Raw genomic sequence first — 23,221 nt, forward strand, 5'->3', positions numbered from 1 at the left:
GGGCTTTAAAAGCCTCCTACTCCTCTAGAAGTACTGTTACTTTGCTGATATTTTACTTCAGTAAAGGTACTGGTGTAGAAATCTCCTTCAGTAAAAGTAAAAAGTGTGTGATTTAAAATGTCCTCAGAGTAAAAGTTCCTGAGTTCCTCTTTAGAACAGAGAGTGTTGTTAGCTGTGATCTTTTCCATGTGATTCTAACAGGAGAGAGGTCAGAGTTCAAACTAGATTCTTTTAACCGGAAACATTAGAAATGACAAAATAAAGTGCAGAAACAAAGTAAAGTCAGATTCCTCTTCTCACTGTGAATGGATCCACAGTTTGTCAGTTTACTTTGATCCAGTTTCTGTCGCTGATGGAGAGACACAATCTGTTCTGTGATGGATGGATTTAAAATGGACTGAAGGACAAAACTGCAGGAAAAACGTACTTGAGTCAAAGTAAAATTGTTGACTTTAAAGCAGTCAGAGTAACAGAGGCTTCACAACCAGGCAGCTTGACACCACATCTGTCTAATGAATGAGTCACGGCTTACAAAGAGTTTGGCCTGCAAAGAGAACGGCTGCATTGGCAACATCAATATTTAATATTTAACTAATCCAGCATGACAATGGCATGAATGATGAGATATACTTTTTTATGCCCAAGGGAATATTCAACTGTCATATATTCTCCACCTGGTGGATCTGGAGGGAAATCTGCTGGATCGCTTTACGGCACAAAACAGGAAGAGGTTCTGTTCTTCCAGAGCAAACGGAGCTAAAGCTGAAAGAGTTTCTGGCAGCAGATGGTGGAAGGAGGGAAAGGAAGATGGAGAAATCACTTCCAACATGTTGATCCTCTTCAGGGAGGGGGAGGAGGGGGGGCAGGAAGCAACGGGGCTGATGGGAAATGTAGTCTTAATGTGGAGAAACACTAGAACTGACAATACTACTGGAGTGAGATAGAGGAGAACAATCAGCTCCATTGGTTTACAGTCATTAGACCAAGGTATCATGATTAATTTGACAATGATTCATGCTACATACATGATTCATGCTATTCATGCTACATGCAGCACCTTTAAGCATAGATTCATACTCTGACATCATACAAATAAAACCTGCCTTGACGTCACGATGTTGCACCTCCAAATTTTTATAAAACCAGTGATTATTATCTGATCTGTTGTTTTTACCATGATGAGTTTAAAACCTGTGCGAATGTGAAAACGTTAGAAAGAAATCAGCGACATGTAAGCACAAAATTTGTATTTCTGTGTTCATGTTAGCTTCTTTATCCAACATGTTGCTGCTGAAACCTCTGATCTCCAACTTGTCAGGAACTAAGAAGACCAGCGGTGGTTTTCCACTGGACCGCGGTGTGTTTTTGAAATGATCCACTGGGGTCTGAAAGGGTTTAAGAGAGTTTTGAGAGTTGGAAGGTTTGTAGAGAACCATGTCATTCTTCAACTGAATTTAAAACATGAAAATCACCAAAACTGGAGTTTGGGAGATATGAATGCTGATGTGCTAACTCCTCTCGCTTTCTTCACACTTCTCTTTCTCTTCTTTCTCCCTGTTTCTCTATCCCCCTTTTCTTTCTTTCTTCTCTCTCTCTCTCTCTCTCTGTCTTTCTGGTAGTCTCTCTCCCTCACTTCTCTCTGTCCTCCTCTCTCTGATAGCTGTTATTAGATTGGTCTTCTCCTGTTGGGGCGAGATAATGACACACACTGCTGCTTTTCTGTATCGGTTGTGTGTGTGTGTGTGTGTGTGTGTGTGTGTGTGTGTGTGTGAGTGTGTGTGTGCGCTCCAGGCTCCCTGTCATTAAGCAGCCAGTCTCTGTGGTTAAAACGACACTGCTGAGTCTCTGAAGCTCGGCCAGCTTCACCAGCTGATCGCAGCTAAAAAAACAACAAAAAAAAAAACAACCTTCATTTTAGGGCCAGAGGTCTGCAGGTTTTCTCTCCAACCAAACAAACACTAAAACACTCAGCAGCTGATTTCACCGCTGACTTCCTCCTCTCTGCCTGAAGTTTTGCTAAATCAGTGAAATCAGCTGCTTTAAAGGTTCCATATGATTGATTTTTCATGGTTTTGTTTCCAGCTCTCCTCTGTCTCAGGATCAGATTAAAGTTCTTCATGATGTTCTGCAGATAAATGTAGTTTAGTTCAAAGTTAAACTGAATGAACGTGAAGACCGAGTCGTCACAATACTGGCTCCTGATTGGCCGACAGCAGCGGCTCCTCTAATTCAAATGAGGTAAACCTGCTGGAGGCTTTCCAGTTCAGATGCTGCAAACTGGACCCTGATTGGACGGATTTCAGTCATTCTTTTAGTGAGGGAGCCAATCAGGACCAAGTCCAGCTGTGTTTCCTGGACTTAGACTGAAACTGACTGGAAAAAAGGATGGATGTTAAAAAAAATGCAATAACTTTAAATTTAACCACTCAAACACAATAACATTTTATTTATTTTTATTTAGCTTATATTTTTTTGTATTCTTCATTAAACATTCTTCATAACATAAATAAAGGAAATTTTAATGCCTAAAATATGGGACAGCAAATATAATGACAAGTGTGCAACTATTTTTTTAAATATAGTTTATCATTGCCAGTAGTCTGCACCTCTTTGGGTGTGTGCTCTACTATTATTTGATAATCATAAGAAAAAGCACAAAACAAAAATCACCCAAAGAGTAAATGAGACTTGAGACTTGACTTGACTTGGGTTCTGGTGACTTGGGACTTGACTCTGACTTGTACTTTGACGACTTGAAAAGGTTTCTAAAGTCTTGACTTGAGATCTTGTGTTTGTGTAAATGACTTAGATTGAAAGTGATGAGATTTGTTCCAGCGGACGACTGAATTTAAATTCTGTTTTCTGAATTTGTATGGAATGATTGAATTTATTGAAGTTGAAACTGATTATAGAAATCAAACTCATGATGCTCTTACCAAGTTTTTATCCTATTAAAACCATATTGCATTTAAAAGTCCTAGATATTTAGTTTTCTTTAAGATATTAAATTGATACTGGACTCTTGATTTGTTCTGACTTGACTTGCTGTTCTACATTTAGACTTGAGACTTGACATTAATGACATGGACTTGACTTGGTAATCTACATTTAGACTTGGGAGTTGAGACTTGTGCCTCAAGACTTTGAGACTGACTTGGGACTCGAGCAAAGTTGACTTGGTCACACCTCTGTCAGTGACACTAACAGCAATATTACTCATTAACAACAATCTGAAAACAGTCAAACAAGCTGAGTTTCTGTCAGATGTAGAGTGATGTTTTCCCAACAGATGAGCAGTGACGCACTTCCACAGTCTGACCACCAGGTGTCGCTCAAGACTCATGAAGCTTACGGAGACTTGACCTCAGAGACAGAATTATTAGATGAGGGAAACACTGATGAGGAGGCTGAGAGACAAATGATCTGAGTGATGCAGACAAGCAGAATCATCCAAGTCCTCTACTAAATACATGTTGTGTTGATTCATGGTGTCAGCTCACAGCAGAATAAACATCCTACTGAATTTAGATCTGATCCCAAAATGAAATGGAGACTTCGGCCCAGAGCATCATGGGAAAATGGACTTCAGGTGTTTCCACTGACTTGTGTCATGTAGCGACAATACTGAATATTATCAATATTATTTCTTCCTCTTCTCTATCTTCTTCTTCTTCTTCTTGTTCTACTCATCCCCCTTCTTCTTCTTCTTCTCCCTCTCCTTCCTCTTCTTCTCCCTCTCCTTCCTCTTCTTCTCCTTCTCCCTCTTCTTCTCCTTCACCCTCCTTCTTCTACTCCTTGTTCTCCTTTTCCTTCTCCTTATCATTATTTTTCTTCTTCTCTTTCTCCTCATCTTTCTTATTCCCTTCCTTCTTCTTCTTATTCTACTTCTTTTCCTTTGTCTCCTCCTTCATCTTCTCCTCCTTCTTCTTCTCCTCCTCCGTTTTCTTTTTCATTCATTATTATCCTCAACTTTTTGGAGAACATTGCAGCTAAAGTTTTGTATTCCACCACTCAGTTCAGTAAAGTCCCACCAGGCGGCGCTGTAGCCTTAAATAACTTGTTTAACGTGTTCCTGTTGGTCAGTGTGGAGAGTTGAGACACTTCAGCCTCTTCGCCTCTTCATGGTGTCCAGTGATGGTTCCCAAAGTGCGGTCCGGGGACTGCCAGGGGTCATGAGGGGCTTTCTAGGGAGTCGCCCAACAAAAACAATAGCAGAATTTATAAATGAACAGTTTAATTTCTACCATTTCACCCCTAAAATTGAATACATCAGTGAGAGAATGTTTTAGGATGACAGTTGTTAGGTTTCACTGAAGCCTGTTATCATAAAATGTCGTGAAACTGTAAAACTCCTGAACTGATCCCTGCAGAGAAATCCTAAAATACAGGAGATGCTATTTTACAGTGACATTTTGATTTTATTCAATTTAATCTTAACTTTATGTCAGGATAATTCAGTTCCAACACACTGTGTATACATTTTGGAAAACAAAAGAAAACATTAGCCTAAGTTTGCTGTTCAGTATGTCGGTCCTTCAAAGGCACCGTGACTGAATATAATTGATCTCTAGAAAAAAATCACTTTTTACTTGATATGTGAGATACTATTTTACAGTGACAATATGTTAATTTAATCAATTTATTTGTTTATTAGATTTTGTAATTTTTTTTTTTTTTTTTTTACAAATTATTTATTTATTTTATTATTTATTTATATATTTATTATTATTATATATGACAATATTTCTATTTAATTTTGTTTTATTTTATTTTATCTCACATTTTCTCATAGTTTCCGTTTATTTTATTGTATTTCATTCCCCATACATCATCTCCCCTTGTCTCCCAGTATCACCACAGCCTCTCTCTTCCCATAATAAAGCCCCAGCAGCCCAAGGCGGGGCCACGCAGACGCGCGTTCTCGGTGCACAGGCGCGCCCCCGCGTGTCTCTCCAGTCCTCGCTGGCTGACTGAAGCTGCTGCCTGGTAAAGTTCAGACCGAGCGGAGCGGAGCATGTAGAGCCACAGTGAACCTGCCGAGACCAGGACCAGGACCAGGACCAGGACCATGACGCCTCTCCGTCCGGGACTATGGGATTTAATTCAGTTGGTTTCTGTCCGGAGGGAAACTGACGCCAACTGCTGCTGATCCAGTCCGCTCTGCTTTTTTAAAACCTTCATTTATGGACTACAAAAGCCCAGTCTGATTTAGTTTCTCATTCACACACACACACGCACACACACACACACACACACACACACACACACACACACACAGCTGAAAATGGAGACGGTGATGGAGAGAGAGTGCAGCGCGCTGGGCGGACTCTTCCAGACTGTGATAGGCGATATGAAGGTAAAATCATTATTACATTCTCATCATCTGCTGTATGATTATCACCTGGGATTAATATTTTACACACACACACACACACACACACACACACACACGCGCTGTTCACTCCCTCCGTCAGTGTGTTAATATGCTGCTGCTGGTCTTCCTGTTGCATCAGACCAGTGAAACCAGTCGGTATTCCTCCTGTCGGCTATTGTAAGATTCCCAGGCGTCATTAATTTCCTAATTATCCAGGCTGCGTGTCTCCAGGCGGTTTCCAGGCCTGGAGACTGCAGAGGAGAGGAGAGGAGGAAAGGAGGAGAGGAGGAGGAGAGGAGAGGAGAGGAGGTGGGTGTGTTCAGGCAGGAGTCTTTATCTGGATCATCCTCCAAAAAAACCCACTACAGGATGTTAATCCAGCTTCATTATGGCAGACTGGAACCAAAACCTGCTCTAGTAGCCTAATCCTATAATATAATAATACATTTGAGAAGGAATATAGGGATAGTAGTAGTGAATAGGCATGTGTTGTAGTGATGCCACAAGAGATAAAATACATTTAAGTGCAATAAGGCCACTATAATCTCTATATTTAGCACCACAGACACAATATAAATCCTTATGGGAATATTATAGGAATATTATAGGGTTTTTCATTAGGATATCTGTTTTTTGCTCGTAATTTTTGGATTTAATTCAGATTTTTTTTGCCTGAGAACCTCTGTGGCTTTCAAATGATTATTCTGATTGTTTATGAATATTAATTGTATATATTGTTATTGTTATGTTGGGGTTATAATGTGAAATGTTTGGTCAGTGCAGCCTGTTCAGTGACTGGCAGCTTGTAGCCTACTGACCCAGTGCGGTCATTTTGTTTGTGTGTGTGTGTGTGTGGGAGAGAGCGAGGGGGGGGTGGGGCACCTTGCAACCCTCACCCCTCACCCCACACACACGCACACACACACGCACACACACACACACACACACACACACACACACACACACACCTGTTTCCAGAGGGGAATGACAGACAGTTGGTTTCTAACAGGTGTAGTGGTTAGTAACTCACACACCCTCTTCTTCTTCTTCTTCTTCTTCTTCTTCTTCTTCTTCTTCTTCTTCCTTTTCTCCCGCCTCTTTCTTTTCTTCCTCTCCTCTTCCTACTCTTCCTCTTCTTCCTCCTCCTTCTCTTCCTCTCCTTCCTCACCCTCCTTCCTCTTCTTCTTCCATTTCTTCCTTCTCTTCCTCTTCTTCCTCCTTCTCGTCTTCCTCTTCTTCCTTCTCTTCCTCTTCTTCCTCCTTCTCGTCTTCCTCTTCTTCCTTCTCTTCCTCTTCTTCCTCACCCTCCTTCCTCTTCTTCCATTTCTTCCTTCTTTTCCTCTTCTTCCTCCTTCTCGTCTTCCTCTTCTTCCTCACCCTCCTTCCTCTTCTTCCATTTCTTCCTTCTCTTCCTTCTCTTCCTCTTCTTCCTCACCCTCCTTCCTCTTCTTCCATTTCTTCCTTCTCTTCCTCTTCTTCCTCCTTCTCGTCTTCCTCTTCTTCCTCCTCCTTCTCTTCCTCTTCTTCCTCACCCTCCTTCCTCTTCTTCCATTTCTTCCTTCTCTTCCTCTTCTTCCTCCTCCTCGTCTTCATCTTCTTCTTCTATTTCTTCCTTCTCTTCCTGCTCTTCCTCTTCTTCCTCCTCCTTGCTCTTCTTCTTCTTCTTCTTCCATTTCTTCCTCTTCTTCTTCCTCCTCCTTGCTCTTCTCCTTCTTCTTCTTCTTCTTCTTCCATTTCTTCCTCTTCTTCTTCTTCTTCTTCCTCTTCTTCCTCCCTCTCCTCCTCCTCCTCGGTATTCACTTTTTCTCACCATCGTCTTCGTAGCCGAACACCCTGGTGATTGAACTGCTGGTTGTAATCAAACTACAGAAGCTCCTGCACACTGAAACCTGCATGTGGCTCCAAAACGACCCAGCTGCTGCCGTCAGGTTTCTCAGTATGAATGTAAAGGTTTATATCTGCTGTAGTCTGCTGTTTTATTCATAGACATGGCTGCTAGGGAATTCAACCCACAGGTTCTTAATATGAATGATATTGCTTCATGAATGGGAATAGTACGGCTTCCAGCTTAGTGTTTTATTCATAATCATGTTTTGTAGTACAATTAGCTGCTCAAATGGCAAATGGCAATCCATGAGATCTGGTTTCTTTCTATTATTTAGTCTCCATCTTTGTCCCTCAGCCTCACTGTGGTGTTTCTGCACTGCACTTCCCACAGATCACCTGTCAATCAAACAGTGTGGGCGGAGCTTGGCTTTTCTGTTGATGCAGTTTGAGTTTCTCTTTTCTTTGTCTGTTCAGTCATGGTGGCTATCAGTTCTTCTTCTTCTGTTGATTCCAAACAAACCGGAAGCGGAAAACGCATCACTTCCTGTGCGGCAGAAGATTTTTTCCCAGGAAAGAGCTACCAGACACCGGCTGTTTAGAACAGACGATGGGATTGGCTGTTGTGGTCAAACCTGTGACCGTTTTGTTTCAGGACAGTCACTCCGACACCAACATTACGTTTTTCAATTCTCTGCAGCCTAACTAGCCTCGTTTGATCCACAAGGCTTCCGAGGTGTGACCCCTGGCTGCCCTCTGACCTCTGACCTCTGACCCCTCAACCCTAATTACACTGAGTGGAATATGGTGACTGACGGGTGGAAAGAGAACCAAAATGTCCTACTCAAGTAGAAGAACTGTTACTTTGAAGAAGTAAAGCTAGTGGTGTAAAAATTTACTAATTTGTACTTTATTTTAATAAACCAATCTATCCCATGCAAAAAGGACGAGGACCGAGTTCAGTTTGTGATTTAACATGTTTTATATAATCATGAAAAATAAGATAGCAAACTAGATACACAACAACCAGGCTAACGCAAACCAGTACGGTAGCCAGATGAATGGATTTTTGGCTAATGCTACCTAAGCTAATGCTAACAGCCAGGCTAGCTAACACTAATACTGTAACTGGATGGATGGCTTTTTGGCTAAATGGATAAATTTGAGCATTTAATGTTTCAGTGTTTCGTTAGTTAACTAAATATGATGTGATCTCCACATGCTTTAGCAGGTTTGATGCAATTTATGATTTTCACGTTTCTCATGCAGTGCTTATCGGATGTCTACAAAATTTGTACTCCAACAAATTTAAAATGTTGCAAAGCACAATACCTCAGTAAAAGTAGAATTACTGGCTTCATAAATACTCCAAAAAGTACAAGTCCACAAAGAAGCTGCTCAGTTACAGCAACACTTGCTGACTGAATACTCTCTCAGACTAAATAAAAGAAGAAGCAGCTTACTGTAACGCAGCTGGATGTTTAATTCATGACGCGGCGTGCAGACGGCCAGACGAAGGTTTTCCCCTGCTGGTGCAGCGAGACGGCAGAGGGTGTGGGTGGAGAGCCGAGACTCATCTGCTGCTTCATGTCGGTGCTGCATGTGTGGGTGGGAGACTGTGTGTGTGTGTGTGTGTGTGTGTGTGTGTGTGTACGGTATATATCGTATACACGCACATATATTTGTCTGTGTATTTGTATGTACTGTATATTTACAGAGCCACTCCACGGGCTTATGGTACATACAAGGTACATGTACTACAAATACACTAAGAAGAACAAAATATATATTTCCAGGCCAAAATTTACTTTATTGAGGGAACAAGTGTGTGTGTGTGTGTGTGTGTGTGTGTGTGTGAAGAAGACTGACCTTGTACCCTCGTTTTGATGAAATCGAGCGCACAAGACACCGTCGTTTTGGTTCATTTGTTCCCTCATTTTCATAATTACTAGGAAAATTAGCAGGAAAAAATAAATTTTCTCCCCACAGGAGGACCACTCCGAGAATCTGTATACTTGTATATGTGACATGTATATTTATGTGTGTGTGTGTGTGTGTGTGTGTGTGTGTGTGTGTCACGTCTGGCTGTGTGCTCTTCATCACCCACACATCATTATACTGAAGAAATTGAAGCAGACACATTACTGTTGATCCGTTTAAGTGGAACCGATCTGCATGCTGCAGCGCTGTGTGAAGCCTCCGGGGCTCGGACCCGCTCCGCACCGCGACCCGCTCCGCACCGCGACCCGCTTACCGCACCGGGAACCACGGCTTTCACATCCGCCTTCCACAAGCCTTCCACAAGCCTTTCATAGTGTTTTTTTTTTTTTCTCCATTGAACGAACACAGAGCAGTATCTGTACTGTTCCTACTGATTTGGCACAGTGTCAGATTCAGCCTGTTATGGCAATAATATAATAATAATAAACTTTATTGATAGCACGTATATTAAGTGCAGCTCAAAGTGCTTCGCAATAAATAGGGGAACAGACAAATTAAGTGAGAGAAAAACAGATCAATTTAAAACAGTTTAGAAATCATGTAAAACATAAAAGTTAAAACACAGTGAGACAGAAACAGAAAATTAGCAGACTACAAAATGGAAAAACGGTAAAAAAAAAAAAAAAAACAGTGGCTAATTAAAAGCAATATTAAACAAATATGTTTTTACTTCTGTATTCAAACTGGACCTGCTATCACTGTGGTGCAGTATCAGTATCAGTGCCAAACAGACTGTAGGACAGATGGAGTAGTGAGTGTTCTTCACCCGTGTTTACATGTTTGTGTTGACATTTTTTTTTGGAGGCGGAGCAGCCAGAGAGAGGCAGAGGGGCGGAGCCAAGGTGGAGGGGGCGGAGCTTGGGTTGACCGCAGAGACCGAATGTCGATCACTAGGAAAACGACCCCGTGTTTTATCTGTTATATCTGTTAATGACAGTTATTTTGAAAATCTCCATAAGGACACACATTAGAAGAAGTGAAATTAGCTGCTGAGACCAAAACCAGACCAATCAGAAGTTGGTTTGTGGTCCGCTGACTTCATGGAGTTGGAGGTTTGGAGTCTTTTTGGAGCCGGACTCTAGCGGACGTTAGACCAGTGATTCTCAACCTTTTTCATATCAAGGACCCCCAATTTAGTCCACATTAGAGCCACAGACCCCCATTTGATGAGATTTTGTCTCTCGGACCCAAATCTGAGAATATTTTTATTGTTAGATATGATTTTGTCCAGAATCCCATGACTATCTGTATTGTAGGTAGAGAGATAACAGAGAAACTATGATCAGAACAGTCATTCTTCTACATTCTCTAATTGTGTTAACTTCTTGTAAATTAAATAATGCTGAAGTTTAACAATTTATAAATTTGCTGGGGACCCCCTGGAACCCCCTCAAGGACCCCTGGTGGTCCCCGGACCCCACGTTGTGAACCACTGTGTTAGAGGAACTGCTGCTGCTTGGTGCCAACTAGAACCGCGGGCAATAACTCAATATTATCGTTTATCGTCTGTCAGCGGAATCAAGGCTTTGCTGTTATTGAACCACTCAGTGTGTGTGTGTGTGTGTGTGTGTGTGTGTGTGTGTGTGTGTGTGTGTGTGGTTTAAGGTGATGCCACTGAGCGTATTGGCTGCATGCTAATCGGCGTTTAGCTGGGGCCGAGCCGTCATGTTAATCACCTCAGAGCCAAAATAGTCCTCGTCTCTTCTGAAATGGGTGTGTGAGTATCTGATCGTCATGGAAACATCACGGACAGAGTGGCTGCGGCGGCTTTGGTCCCGCCGCCAAATGGGTCGATGTCCTATAAACCCAAATGTTGACACGCTTTGGATTGTTCTGTGAAGACAGAGACAGGCTGCTTGTAGTTTATGAAGTTCTGTAACTTTGTTCTGTTCTCTTGTGTTTTAGCTGGTGCTGGGTGACGAAATCAATATCACAATAATCATAAGGATTTTTTTCGATAGTGTGTTAAGTTTTACACACTGGCGGTGGCTGCATTGCATTCTGGTCTATTTCCTGCTCCTGTGGGCGGAGAAATTGGTCTCTCTGTCTCTCCTACGATGGGTTTCTCCCTGTATGATGTCATGAATGAGATGTATTACTGTTAATATTCATACTATTGTAATTGTAAGTAGACTTGGGCGATATCTAAAAATTCAATATCGCGATGGTGTCCCACCAAAATATCGCGATATACGATAATATCGCGGGGGAGGGAGGGCTTTGTTTCTTTTTTGGGGGGTATTTTATTGTATTTCTTTTAATACATCAAATCTCCAGACTATTATTAATAATAATAAGAATAATAGCAATTGTAATCTTAATCGTAATAATGATCTTACTATTCAAGCAAAAACAAAACAGCAAAAATCGCGATATTCACGAAATATCGCGATATTCGATATTATTGAATATCGGCCCAAGCCCAATTACAGGTGCAGCCTAAACACTGCAGACCGTAATTCACCTACACACTGTGCATGGCAAAACACACACACACACACACACACACACACACACACACACACACACACACAACCCAGCTGAACCAGCTGTGTTATGTTCAGCCTTGGTGGGTTGAGCTGCTCTGCTCTGCTCTGTTGTGAGAGTGATGCCCAGCGTCATCGCCTGGCTACCGTCGCCATGGTAACGCTGCTGCTGCTGCTGCTGCTGCTGCTGCAGAGAGGGGCTTCAGACACACAGAGGGGTGATGGGTGGGTGTGGTAGTGGGGTGTGGGGGGGTCACACGTGCATGCAACCTCGCTCGAACACACACCACACACCACACACACACACACACGCGCGCGCACACACACACACACACACACGCCATCTTTCTCTGTCATTTCTTTGTTTCTCCTTCCTCCTCTATTTCTCCCTCTCTTTCTCTCATATGCAATATACACACCTCCCTCTCTCTCTCTCTCTCTCACACACACACACACACACACATGCCATCTCATTCATTCTCCTTTCTCCTTCCTCCTGTCTTTATTACTCGTTTATCATTTATTCTCTCTAGTACTGTATATATACACACATCTCATAACCTTTCTCTCTCAAAGTCACTGTCTCCCCCTCTCTCTCTCTCTCTGACACACACACACACACACACACAGGGACACACACAAGGCGAGGGCAGGGCTATTGCATCCATCAATCACTCAGGACATAAATTGTCACCGTGGCAACCGGAGGCAGCGGCAGCGTTCAGCCTGCTGCTCCTTCAGGAATCCGCCGCTTTGTTTGTTTGGCTCTGGGAACGTTTGATGCTTTTTAATCCAAGAACTCACTCGTCTCTTTGTTCTCGATCTTTGATTGTGTGATTGTACTAATAATTGCTCCTCAAATCATCAATCACCACTAATAATCACGATTAACAACTGTGATCACAATATAATATAAAGACAATGAGGATTATTATCATTCCAGCTGTAATCATGCAGCCTAAACTAAAGGAGGAAGCAGAGTGAAAATGACCTCAGCAGCCTGGTTAGCTTGACAACTATTTTAAAATCCAGCTGGACGTTTATATTTGGTACCTCTATTGTCAGGGAGGTGTGGCTCTGACCTTTGACCTGCTTATTGTTAGCTGCTTGTAATGTTGGTGCTGGTAGAGCTGGGCGGTATGGTTGAAATCAAATTCACGATAATAAGGATCTATCGATATATATATATACATATCAATATATATCAATATGGCTCACATTCATTCCATCGAACCTGATGGTAATGTTAGGTGTGATGTCAAACAACAACAACAAATTTTTCAAATAGTATTCCTTGATGTTTCATACCTCATTTTGTCAAGAGTTTTTAAATAAAATGTGCTTATTCTCATCAGTTTAGACAGCAGAATTGTGTGTCATGATTTCCCCAAAATCACCATATCATCACCATATGATTCCACTGAAAGACGATAAACTATAATATTGAATTATCGACCAGCCCTACTAGAAACTGAAGCTTATTCTACCGTTGCTCTGGATAAGAGCGGCTGCTAAATGCCTATAACATGACATATAAATGTAAATGTAAGTGATTTACATCAGTAACAAAATTCCCAGCCTGGACTGTAGAATCCACCGACCGAAAATGTCTTAGATCCTTCGCTGCAGTGGAAAAACCCCACCCACCCCCGAACAGCAGGGGACTCCGGTCGACTTTAGAAGCGCACCCCAATTTCTTCCATCTTTGAACTTGGCTGCAGTTGCTCATCCTACTTTCCCAACACATTCAGCACCGCAGTGCAGCGGCTGGTCTCTTATTCTCCGTATCTCTGTATCAGTGGATTAAAGCTGTATTTGCATGCCTAGGGGGGGGCGCTTGTTTGGCCTCTCTAGTTGAGCCGGGGTGGGTGGGGTGTATGGATTGGCCGTATCGATCGGTCTCCTCGCTGTCTGTTGGCTCGCTGCTGCGTCTGATGTTAAGAATTTATGTGTCTGCAGAGCCTGAGGAGCGCTGCATGGGCAAAGTTTGTACGAGGGTGAATGTATGTGTGGGTGTGTGTGTGTGAGTGTGTGTGTGTGTGTGTGAGTATGTGCTCTGTGGTTGTGTGTGCGCCTATTCAGTAAGGAAAACTTGTTTGAATCATTCTTCAATGAAACTTAAAACATCAAACGTCTAGATTTCTCCAAGACTTTCAGTGAGAATAAATCCATCAGCGCAACTTCAAGCTAAATGAGAGAAAGGCAGCAGAGGTTTCATCTCTGCAGAGATCAGACTTCAAGGAGCCATGAGGAGCATTTTTAAACATCAATATATCATAGTCAAATTAATTGGTATTATTAACGTAAACCAATGAGTCCACGTTGGAGCTGATTGTTCTCCTCTATCTCACTCTAGTAGTATTGTTAGTTCTAGTGTTTCTCCACATTAAGACTACATTTCCCATCAGCCCCGTTGCTTCCTGCCCCCCCCCTCCTCCCCCTCCCTGAAGAGGATCAACATGTTGGAAGTGATTTCTCCATCTTCCTTTCCCTCCTTCCACCATCTGCTGCCAGAAACTCTTTCAGCTTTAGCTCCGTTTGCTCTGGAAGAACAGAACCTCTTCCTGTTTTGTGCCGTAAAGCGATCCAGCAGATTTCCCTCCAGATCCACCAGGTGGAGAAACTATGGAGGATGCAGAGTAGAGGCTGATAGAGGCTGACAGGCTGACCGCTGATGCTCTGGTTTGTTTACAGTAATTACACTAATGCCTCAAAATTAATGTGGTAATGATTGATTGATTGATTGATGCTAAAATGCTACATGTAGCATCCTGAACAGGGAACTAGAGCATAACCGTTAACAGAGTTTTTTTTTTTGTGCAGAAACATATTGACAACTTACAATTTCACAGTACATAATTACACTTGTGTGAAACGGGTAGGGAGATTTAACAGGGTTTTTTTTTAGACCTTAGACCTGATGGCCACAGCCGGGTCACCGCTGGCCACGCCCACAAGACACGCCCACATGGAATGGTTTACGCCCCCAAACGTCCTGAACATCACTGAAAAGCCAATTTCAGGCAAACGGATTTAGGCCTGAATACACAGACTGATGATGTAAAATATATCCTGTTTATTGTTTTTTTAATGTCATAAAGTTGCATATTGCAGCTTTAAAACTCCTTTCACCTGTCTCTCCTCCCTCATAGGAGCTCTCATACATGATGCTCTACATGTATGTATTCACTGTTGCCTAGCTGTGTGTGAGCAGTGTGTCGTACAGCGTGTAGCTGTAAAGGGAAGTGTTTGATATTAATTTCATTCTCTTGACTTTTTTCTGCTTTTGTCTCTTCAGAGCAGCTACCCAGTCTGGGACGACTTCATCAGCAAGGCTGGCAAACTGCAATCACAGCTCAGGTAACCAACACACACACACACACACGCACACACACACACACACACACACACACACACACCTGTTTCCAGAGTGACGTAATGACAGACAGTTGGTTTCTAACAGGTGTTCAAAGGGAGGTTTTCTTATTCAAACACACACACATACACACATACATGTCCTTCTGCAATCCCAGCTCTGGTAACAAAACACACACACACACACACACACACACACACTTGCTCAAACACACTAGCTAGATAAGCTAGTCAGCTAGCTGCTGACCTTCAACATCATGATGCCACGGACATGAAGGAATGAAAACAGAAGTCACTGCCATTTATATTTTTTGTTTATATTTTGACCAAGTTCCTTTTTGATCATTCCAGTTTGCCAGTTAGCTAACTCGCACTATGAAAAACTGTGGTTCTTTGGCTCCGCCCACTGAGGTTCAGCCAATCAGATTATTTCTGCCTCTGAGAAATGTTTGTAAAACTAAAAATAGAATCTGCTAAATGAAACCTGCTGAAATTAAGTCTGCTACATTAACGCTGGCAGTTAGAATGGGCAAGATGTTAAAAGTGACGTGTGTAAAAAATGTGCACACACACACACACACACACACACACACACACACACACACACACACGCACACAAATGTTTTAATACTCCAACCTAAGCTCATGAAAATCCAATCAGTCTGCTTCATTAAGTGTTTAAATGTCAGGCTCACCTCTCCTCTCCTGTCGCCTCGTCCCGTCGCTCCGGTTCACCGGCTCTGCACACACACACACACACACACACACACACACACACACACTCTCACCACTGAAGGTCATACGCATACACAAACACATATAGACACATACACACACACACAAACTGCATTACCCATGCACATGCCTTTATGCGCCATAACATACATGCACGTACACACTCACATACCCCCCCCCCACACACACACACACACACACACACAGGAAAGGCACATGCACATACACACATACCCAACTGCATCACTTACAGTATATCCACACTTGCTCATACACACACATGCACTCACACTAATTCACTGTCACCCACCCACCATCCTGCAACATCCGCCCACACACACTACGTCCACACACACACACACACACACACTCACACACACACAACTCAATTAACCTTCCCCTGGCTGGCAGAGATTAATGATGGCTCCATAAAGTCATTATCAGGCGGTGGGATCAGCGTCGCGCCTCGGGACGCTCCGCAGGCCGGAGGTCAGCCGGGGTCAACGCTGATTAAAAACACCGACCTCCTCCTCCTCCTCCTCCTCTTCCTCAACCTGCGTCTAGAGGGGGGGGGGTTTCGGGGTATTTTGGGGACCCCTTTTACCCCCGGAGGCAACATGTGACCTGGGTGATCGGGGTGAAATCGGATAGCGCAAAAATGCATAAAATGTGATGTAAACGCAGCCGAGACGCACCGAAGATCCGATCGTCCGAACCAGCTGAGGGGTCAGAGAGACGCCGTTGGCCTCATTGAAGGAAAAATCCACCTTAAAACACTTGAGTTTTAAGGTGGATTTAAAAACAACGGAGTTTGCTATGAGAAAATGTTTCAGGATGTAAAACATCAGTGGTAAACGTCAGGTTTTGGTGTCAGTCCCTCAGAATCAAAGAGCGAGGGCTTCTTTCTAGAGCCGCCATTTTGCACCGAGAGACGTTCAACAATCATACAGGAGAGAAATCCATCGTAGAAGAGGAGAGAGACCAATTTCTCCACCCACAGGAGCAGGAGAGAGACCAGAATGCACTGCAGCAGAGAGACAGGTTGGGTCACTTTTGAGGGAGGTTGAGGGAAAGGTGGCGCAACAAAAAATGGTAAATTAAAGGTGTGAAGGAGACCAGAGGGGGTTCGACGCCACACATCCATCAATGGAGGAGATTGGCGTTTTCCTACTTTTTTCCCATCATTCCCTGCTTTGATATGTGAACAGTCGTCTCTTCCTCACCATCCTCATCTTATTTTCTCATTTTTCTCTGTTTCCTCTTCCTGTTCTTGACCTCCTCCTTCCCCATGTTCTTCTTGCCTTCCTCTTTGTTAGAAGTTGAAGTCCTTCTATTCTAAAGCTGATGTGTTCCTGTAAATTAGATGAAATGAAATGAGTAATACAGTGACTTTCAATTCAGTTTGATTTCCGGTCCGATTCACTGTAGGTTCATCTGCTGGAGCGCTGTGAAAGACCTGAATGGTAATTTTAGTAATAGAATTGTCTCTGTTTTAATCAGAGAAAGTGGATTCCAGGTGTAGTCGAGCGTGAATAATTATAATCCAGATTAAATGATTTCTGAATTCTAATCCAGATTAGAGCTGCGGTGCGGTCGGGGGCCGGGACTCTGGTTTGGCCCCGCCCCCCTCTGTCATGTCATGTAGTAACACCCAACACTCAGTAACACTGTGGTTTCACTGGAGAGTTTTAGTGTCCCATGATGCTCTAAACGTTTCAGAGGCCTTTCCACCCTGATGAGAATAAAACTCAATCCTGAATCCTTGTAGTTTTTGGCACAAAAATGATCAAATTTAAAGATATTGAGCATCGGCACAAAATATCAGCTCTCAGCAGCTTCAGTACTTCAGCTTCAATTTGTTTTTCGGCCTTTAAAAACCCATATTGGTCAAACCCTGCTCCTGTATATTTATTGTACTTGCTGATTAAAGTGATTCTGAAGTGGATGTGGACCCAAAACCAGAGTTTCTGCACATCACTCTTACAAAAACACAGTGGAGATTGATTGATTGGTAACTTATATTTTGTCCTTATTGCATGTTATGATGCCAGTCTCTGTCTCTGTTGTGTCTCCAGGACGACGGTCGTCGCGGTAGCAGCCTTCCTGGACGCCTTTCAGAAGGTGGCCGACCTGGCGACCAACAGCCGAGGTAGGACGGGAGTGTGTGTGTGTGTGTGTGTGTGTGTGTGTGTGCGTACCATTTCCATCTGCTCAGGTGTTCAGGTGCACGTTGGAGGTGCTTTTGGACTCCTCACTTTGACTTTTTTGATCAGAAATAAAACCTGTAGGTGATGAAGCAGAATTGTTTCGTGCCGCTGAATTAAACTTCCTGTCAGGAGAAGAAGAGTCAAATGAGTGTCAGACTCTGCTGCCTCAGTTTGTGCTAACATCACGCTACAGAGATGAAGCTTTACAGAAGCTGTTTGCAGCGGTCAGATGTGTTAGCATGTTGCTAACAGGCTGCCTGGAAAAGCTTCTTTGCTCGATTGTGATTGGTCGTCCGTTTCCTTTGCTTTCTCCGCCCCTTTTGTGTGAAACGGGTAGGGAGATTTAACAGGGTTTAGAGGTTAGACCTTGATGGCCACAGCCGGGTCACCGCTGGCCACGCCCACATGGAATGGTTTACGCCCCCAAACGTCCTGAACATCACTGAAAAGCCAATTTTAAAACGGCAAACGGATTTAGGCCTGAACACACAGACTGATAATATAAAATATATCCTGTTAATTGTTTTTTTAATGTCATAAAGTTGCATATTGCAGCTTTAAAACCCCTTTCACCTGTCTCTCCTCCCTCATAACAAAACAACAAGAGCTCATAACTTCCAGCTGGATTTGTTCCTGCTCAGTCTGGTGGAAAGTGCAGCAGCTTCTGTGTGTTTTTATGTTTCGATGCAAATGGCTCTTCAGTATTGATTTGTACTTTTCCAGCATTGACAAATGATCAGCGGAGACTGTTTTCCCAATCACCGAGCTGGGACGTCGATAGAGGTCGCTTCCTGTATCGATTACATGGAAATGACATTGAACCGGTAACCGTGGCTGTCTGCCTGTAGCGACTCCACTGCAGCACAGAACAACACCCAGATATCATGCTGTGTCTCTCTAAATGCTGTTTCTGCTTTATTTTGGGTGTGATACTTTTTTTTGATTAACGTAGGGGAATTCTCCTGTGTGTGTGTGTGTGTGTGTGTGTGTGTGTGTGTGTGTGTGCGTGCGTGGTCGCTACCTTCCTGTCAAAGCTACTGGCCATCAGAACGACAATAGAAGCCGTTGAAATAATCCGTCGTCTCCGGGTCACCGCCGCTCTGTAATTGACTGTGTGTGTGTGTGTGTGTGTGTGTGTGTGTGTGTGTGTGTGTGTGTGTATGTGTGTGTGTGTGTGTGTGGTGTGAAGGGTGTTGCAGCTGTAGCAGTGTGTAGAATTATTGGTTTCCCTCGGCAACCATTGTGATAATTAGAGGGTTGTGGAGCCACACCCAGCTCTACCTGTCCTCCTCTTCTTCTGCTGTTCTCACACACACACACACACACACACACACACACACACACACACACACACAGCACTAACTGCTGTTTCTGTCTGTTAAATATCAAAGGCTGTGAAAAACCCAACAAACAATTTAATCATTTTTGAAAAGATGGTGATACGAACAGTGAAAACCTGTTTGGTGAAATCGGGACCTAAATATCTTTAAAAGTGAAAGTTTCTCTCAACACCTCTTTAAAGGAAAACACCAGTGTCATTTAGAGTTAAAGCCAATTTACTTCTGTCTAGATCTAGTTTACATTTCCCCAAACACTGATTTTTTTTAACGTTTACTTGTATAATTTTTGTTGTTTTTGAAATCCAAACTTTCCAGTGTCAAACCTAGCTAGAAATGAGCTGCTGTCCGGCTAAATAAAAAGCCGTGGGTTTTTAAGGAGGAGAGAAGGGAGAGGAGAGGAGGGAAAGGAGACGAGGATAGGAAAGGAAAGGAGGGGATGAGAGGAGAGGAAATTAGAGGAGGTGAGGGGAGGAGAGGAGTAGGTGAGCGAGGAAGGGAGGATAGAGGAGAGGAAAGGAGATGAGAGAGGAAGAGAGAAAGGATGGAGAGGCGAGAGAGGAGAAAGAGGGAAACGAGAGGAGAGGAAGATGAGGAAACGCAAATAGGAGTTGAAGGGGAACAAAATGAATCCTTCCTCCATCTGTCATCACAAGGCCTGAACGGAGAGAGCGATACGGAGGATAGAAGAAGAGAGGAGTGAAGGAGTGTAGGACGGAGCAGATGTTTCTGGGGATTATTTCAGCGCTGAGATGAAAAAAAAGTTTGTTTTTCATAGTGAAAGACTGAAAGGATGAATGAAGGAAGGAAACAAATTCTGATATCTGAACTGTGCTGACTGTGCAGAACCAGAGAGGAAGCTGGACCGCTGGACTGACTGAAAACACATCTATCTAGCCTTTTAAAGGATTGATTTGTTTTCTCATTTTTGTTTTGTTTGTGTTTGTTTTGTTCGTGTTCAGATATATCTGGACTTCAGAAGTGCCTTTCTCCACACAGGCTGTCAGCGGTCTGCAGTCCTGAGCAGCGTTTCCCACAGCGTCTGTTTAGCGCTGCTAGCCAAAAAAAGAGCTGCCCTTTCAACACGGAGGCTAATTGGAGGCTTTTCAAAGGGAAGGTGGACAATTTGTAGAAACCATTAAGCCGCTGTTAAACGGCTGGACAAAGATAAAAAGGATTTTAAGTAAAAGGTTATAGGCTCCACAGCAGAAAGCTCAGTGTTTGTGTCTGTTTGTGTTTCGAACTGGTTTCCATTGTTACTAATGTCAGTCAAAAATAGCGTTTCAAACACAATTCTTCTACTGTGTGACGGTCATATTGCTGACTGGCCAATCAGAATGCAGTATGTCTCTAGTCGGGTTTACACTCTGCAGAGAGTTTCTTTTACACTACACATTCAGGGAAATGAAAAAAAAAAATGGAAATTTAGGGTAAAATGGGGAAAAAAATGATAGGAAGAGAGAGCTAGAGGGGGGCGGATGTAGATGTGGAATGGACGGCAAAATGAGAGAAGGAGGGAGGGAGAGACGGAGAGAGGTGAAGGAAGAGAGAGACAGGGGCAGATGGAGATGGGGAGAGAGGGAGGATGAAAAAAGATGGAGGGGAAGAGGAAGGAGGGAGGGATGGAGGGAGGGGGGGGTAGAGGGAGGGAGGGATGGAGGCCGTTGGCTGTCATGTCCAGCTCAGCCGGCTGCCTGGTGCTCATGGCAACAAGGATGGAAATCACTGCAGGATTCAATCTAACCAATCATCTATCTATCCATCTATCTATCCATCTATCCATCTATCCATCCATCTATCCATCTATCCATCTATCCATCTATCTATCCATCTATCTATCTATCTATCTATCTATCTATCTATCTATCTATCTATCCATCCATCCATCTATCCATCTATCCATCTATCCATCTATCCATCCATCTATCCATCTATCCATCCATCTATCCATCTATCTATGGAAGCCCATTGACGACATACAGTATATTCATGCATTTTATTTACTCTGTTTTTCCCATGATAATGTTATTTTTCTTTGTTATCGTTGTTTTCTGGAGATATCTATTTATTTATGTCATTATCTCCAGGCAACACATTTTGTTTTCCCAAGATTTTCCTTGAGATAATGACATAAATAACTGGATATCTCCAGAAAACAAAGAAAATGAACTTGTTATCATGGGAAAACAGAGTAATAAAAAAAAAGCGAGCCAATGGCATCGCTAGAAAGATTTGTGTCTCAGAAATAAACTGAATTCTGCACAGTCAGACTTTGTCGTCACTGAACTTTTATTGATCACATCGTACCCTGGTTGTATTGATCCTGAACCTCAGATCGAGTATCGAATCGTATCGAGAGAGAAGCAGATCGTCCGTCTGTAGTTCTTTCTATAACGTTACATCAGTTTGAATCTACTTCCTATGATTTATGCCGTGAATTTAAAGATTTATGTTTGTCTAAAAGCAACAAATTCAACAAATAAAAGGTTGGGTACGCTGAGGGTTTAGGTGGGTTTCCCCTCCGCTACATCCTGATTATAATATAATTTATTACCTTCCTGCTGCAGGCAATTTCCATATTTATCAGGCCGATGCTGAGCAGGTAAATTGTTTTGTTTTTTTCACACATTCCTTCAAATTTAGAGCTAACAAGAGGAACGGATGCAAAAATTGTTGCTAAATTGGTGGATCGCTATCCCAACACACACACACACACACACACACACACACACACACACACACACTACAGAGGCCGTCCTCCTTCCTCTACCTGTCGCTGTGTGTCGGTCCGTGGTTTCCATAGCAACCTGCTGCCAGGGAGGATTTCATCCTTAAAGGGCCGGTGAGCAGGAGAGGAGAGGAGAGGAGAGGAGGAAGGAGAGGGAGAGAGAGAGAGAAGAGAGGAGAGGAGGAGAGAGAGAGAGAAGAAGGGAGGAGCGGAGTGTGTGAGAGAAAGCGAAAGGAGAGGAAGTGGAGAGAAAGGAAAGGAGTGGAGAAAGAGGAAATGAAGGAGGGGAGAGATGAGGAGAGAGAGGGAGGAGAGGAAAGAAGAGACAAGGAGAACAAAGGAAGGGAAGGGAAAGGAGTTTGTGAGAAGAGAAAGAAAGAGGGAGGAGAAAGAAGAGGAGAGGAAAGTAGAGGGAATGAGGGGAAAGGAGAGGAGGAGAAGGAAAGGAAAGGAGGAGATGAGAGAGGAAAGAAGATGCAGTTAGGGGAGAGGAGACGAAAGGAAGCGGAGGGAAAGGAAAGGAGGAGAGAAGGGAGATGAGAGGAGTAGGTGAGCGAGGGAGGAGAGGAGGGAAAAGAGACGAGGATAGGAAAGGAAAGGAGGGGATGATGGGAGAGGAGAGGAAGAGAAGAAAGGGAAGGAAAGGAGAGACAAAGACAGAGGAAAGACAGAGGGAGGGGAGAGAAGAATTGAAAAGAGAGGAGGAGAGAGGAAGGGGAGGAGGGAAAGGAGTCAGGGACAGGAAAAAATGGAGGAGATGAGAGGGGATGAGGGGAAAGGAGAGGAGGAGAAGAAATGAAAGGAAAGAAGAGAAGAAGACGATAGGAGAAAGAGGGAGGAGTCGAGGACAGAGGAGAGGAAAGGAGACAAGGAGAAGAAAGGAAAGGGGGAGAGAAAATGAGAGAGGAGGTGAGGGGAGGAGAAAGAGGGAAAGGAGATGAGGAGAAGGAAGGAAAGGAGAGGAGGAGATGAGAGAGGAAGATGAGGAAACGAGAATAGGAGTTGAAGGGGAACAAAACGAATCCTTCCTCCATCTGTCATCACAAGGCCTGAATGGAGAGAGTGATACGGAGGAGAACAGGAGGATAGAAGAAGAGAGGAGTGAAGAAGAGGTGAAGATGGCAGAGAAGAAGAAAAACAAAGCGACAATATAC

At 43.3% G+C, this 23,221-nt stretch overlaps 2 protein-coding genes across 2 annotated transcripts in view; one reads left to right on the forward strand and one right to left on the reverse strand.

Moving 5' to 3' along the window:
• rnf139 (ring finger protein 139) overlaps window positions 1–23,221 on the reverse strand; it is a 328,745-nt gene that overhangs the window by 200,709 nt on the left and 104,815 nt on the right. The gene's annotated exons all lie outside the window — the stretch shown is intronic.
• Window positions 5,285–23,221, forward strand: part of LOC139929462 (protein MTSS 1-like) — a 62,744-nt gene continuing 44,807 nt past the window's right edge. The window contains 3 exon segments of the mRNA XM_078290137.1: window positions 5,285–5,356; window positions 14,984–15,045; window positions 17,871–17,944. Coding sequence (XP_078146263.1) covers window positions 5,285–5,356; window positions 14,984–15,045; window positions 17,871–17,944 — 208 coding nt within the window.

Source organism: Centroberyx gerrardi, chromosome 19, assembly GCF_048128805.1.
Source record: "Centroberyx gerrardi isolate f3 chromosome 19, fCenGer3.hap1.cur.20231027, whole genome shotgun sequence".
NCBI classification, from domain to species: Eukaryota; Metazoa; Chordata; class Actinopteri; order Beryciformes; family Berycidae; genus Centroberyx; species Centroberyx gerrardi.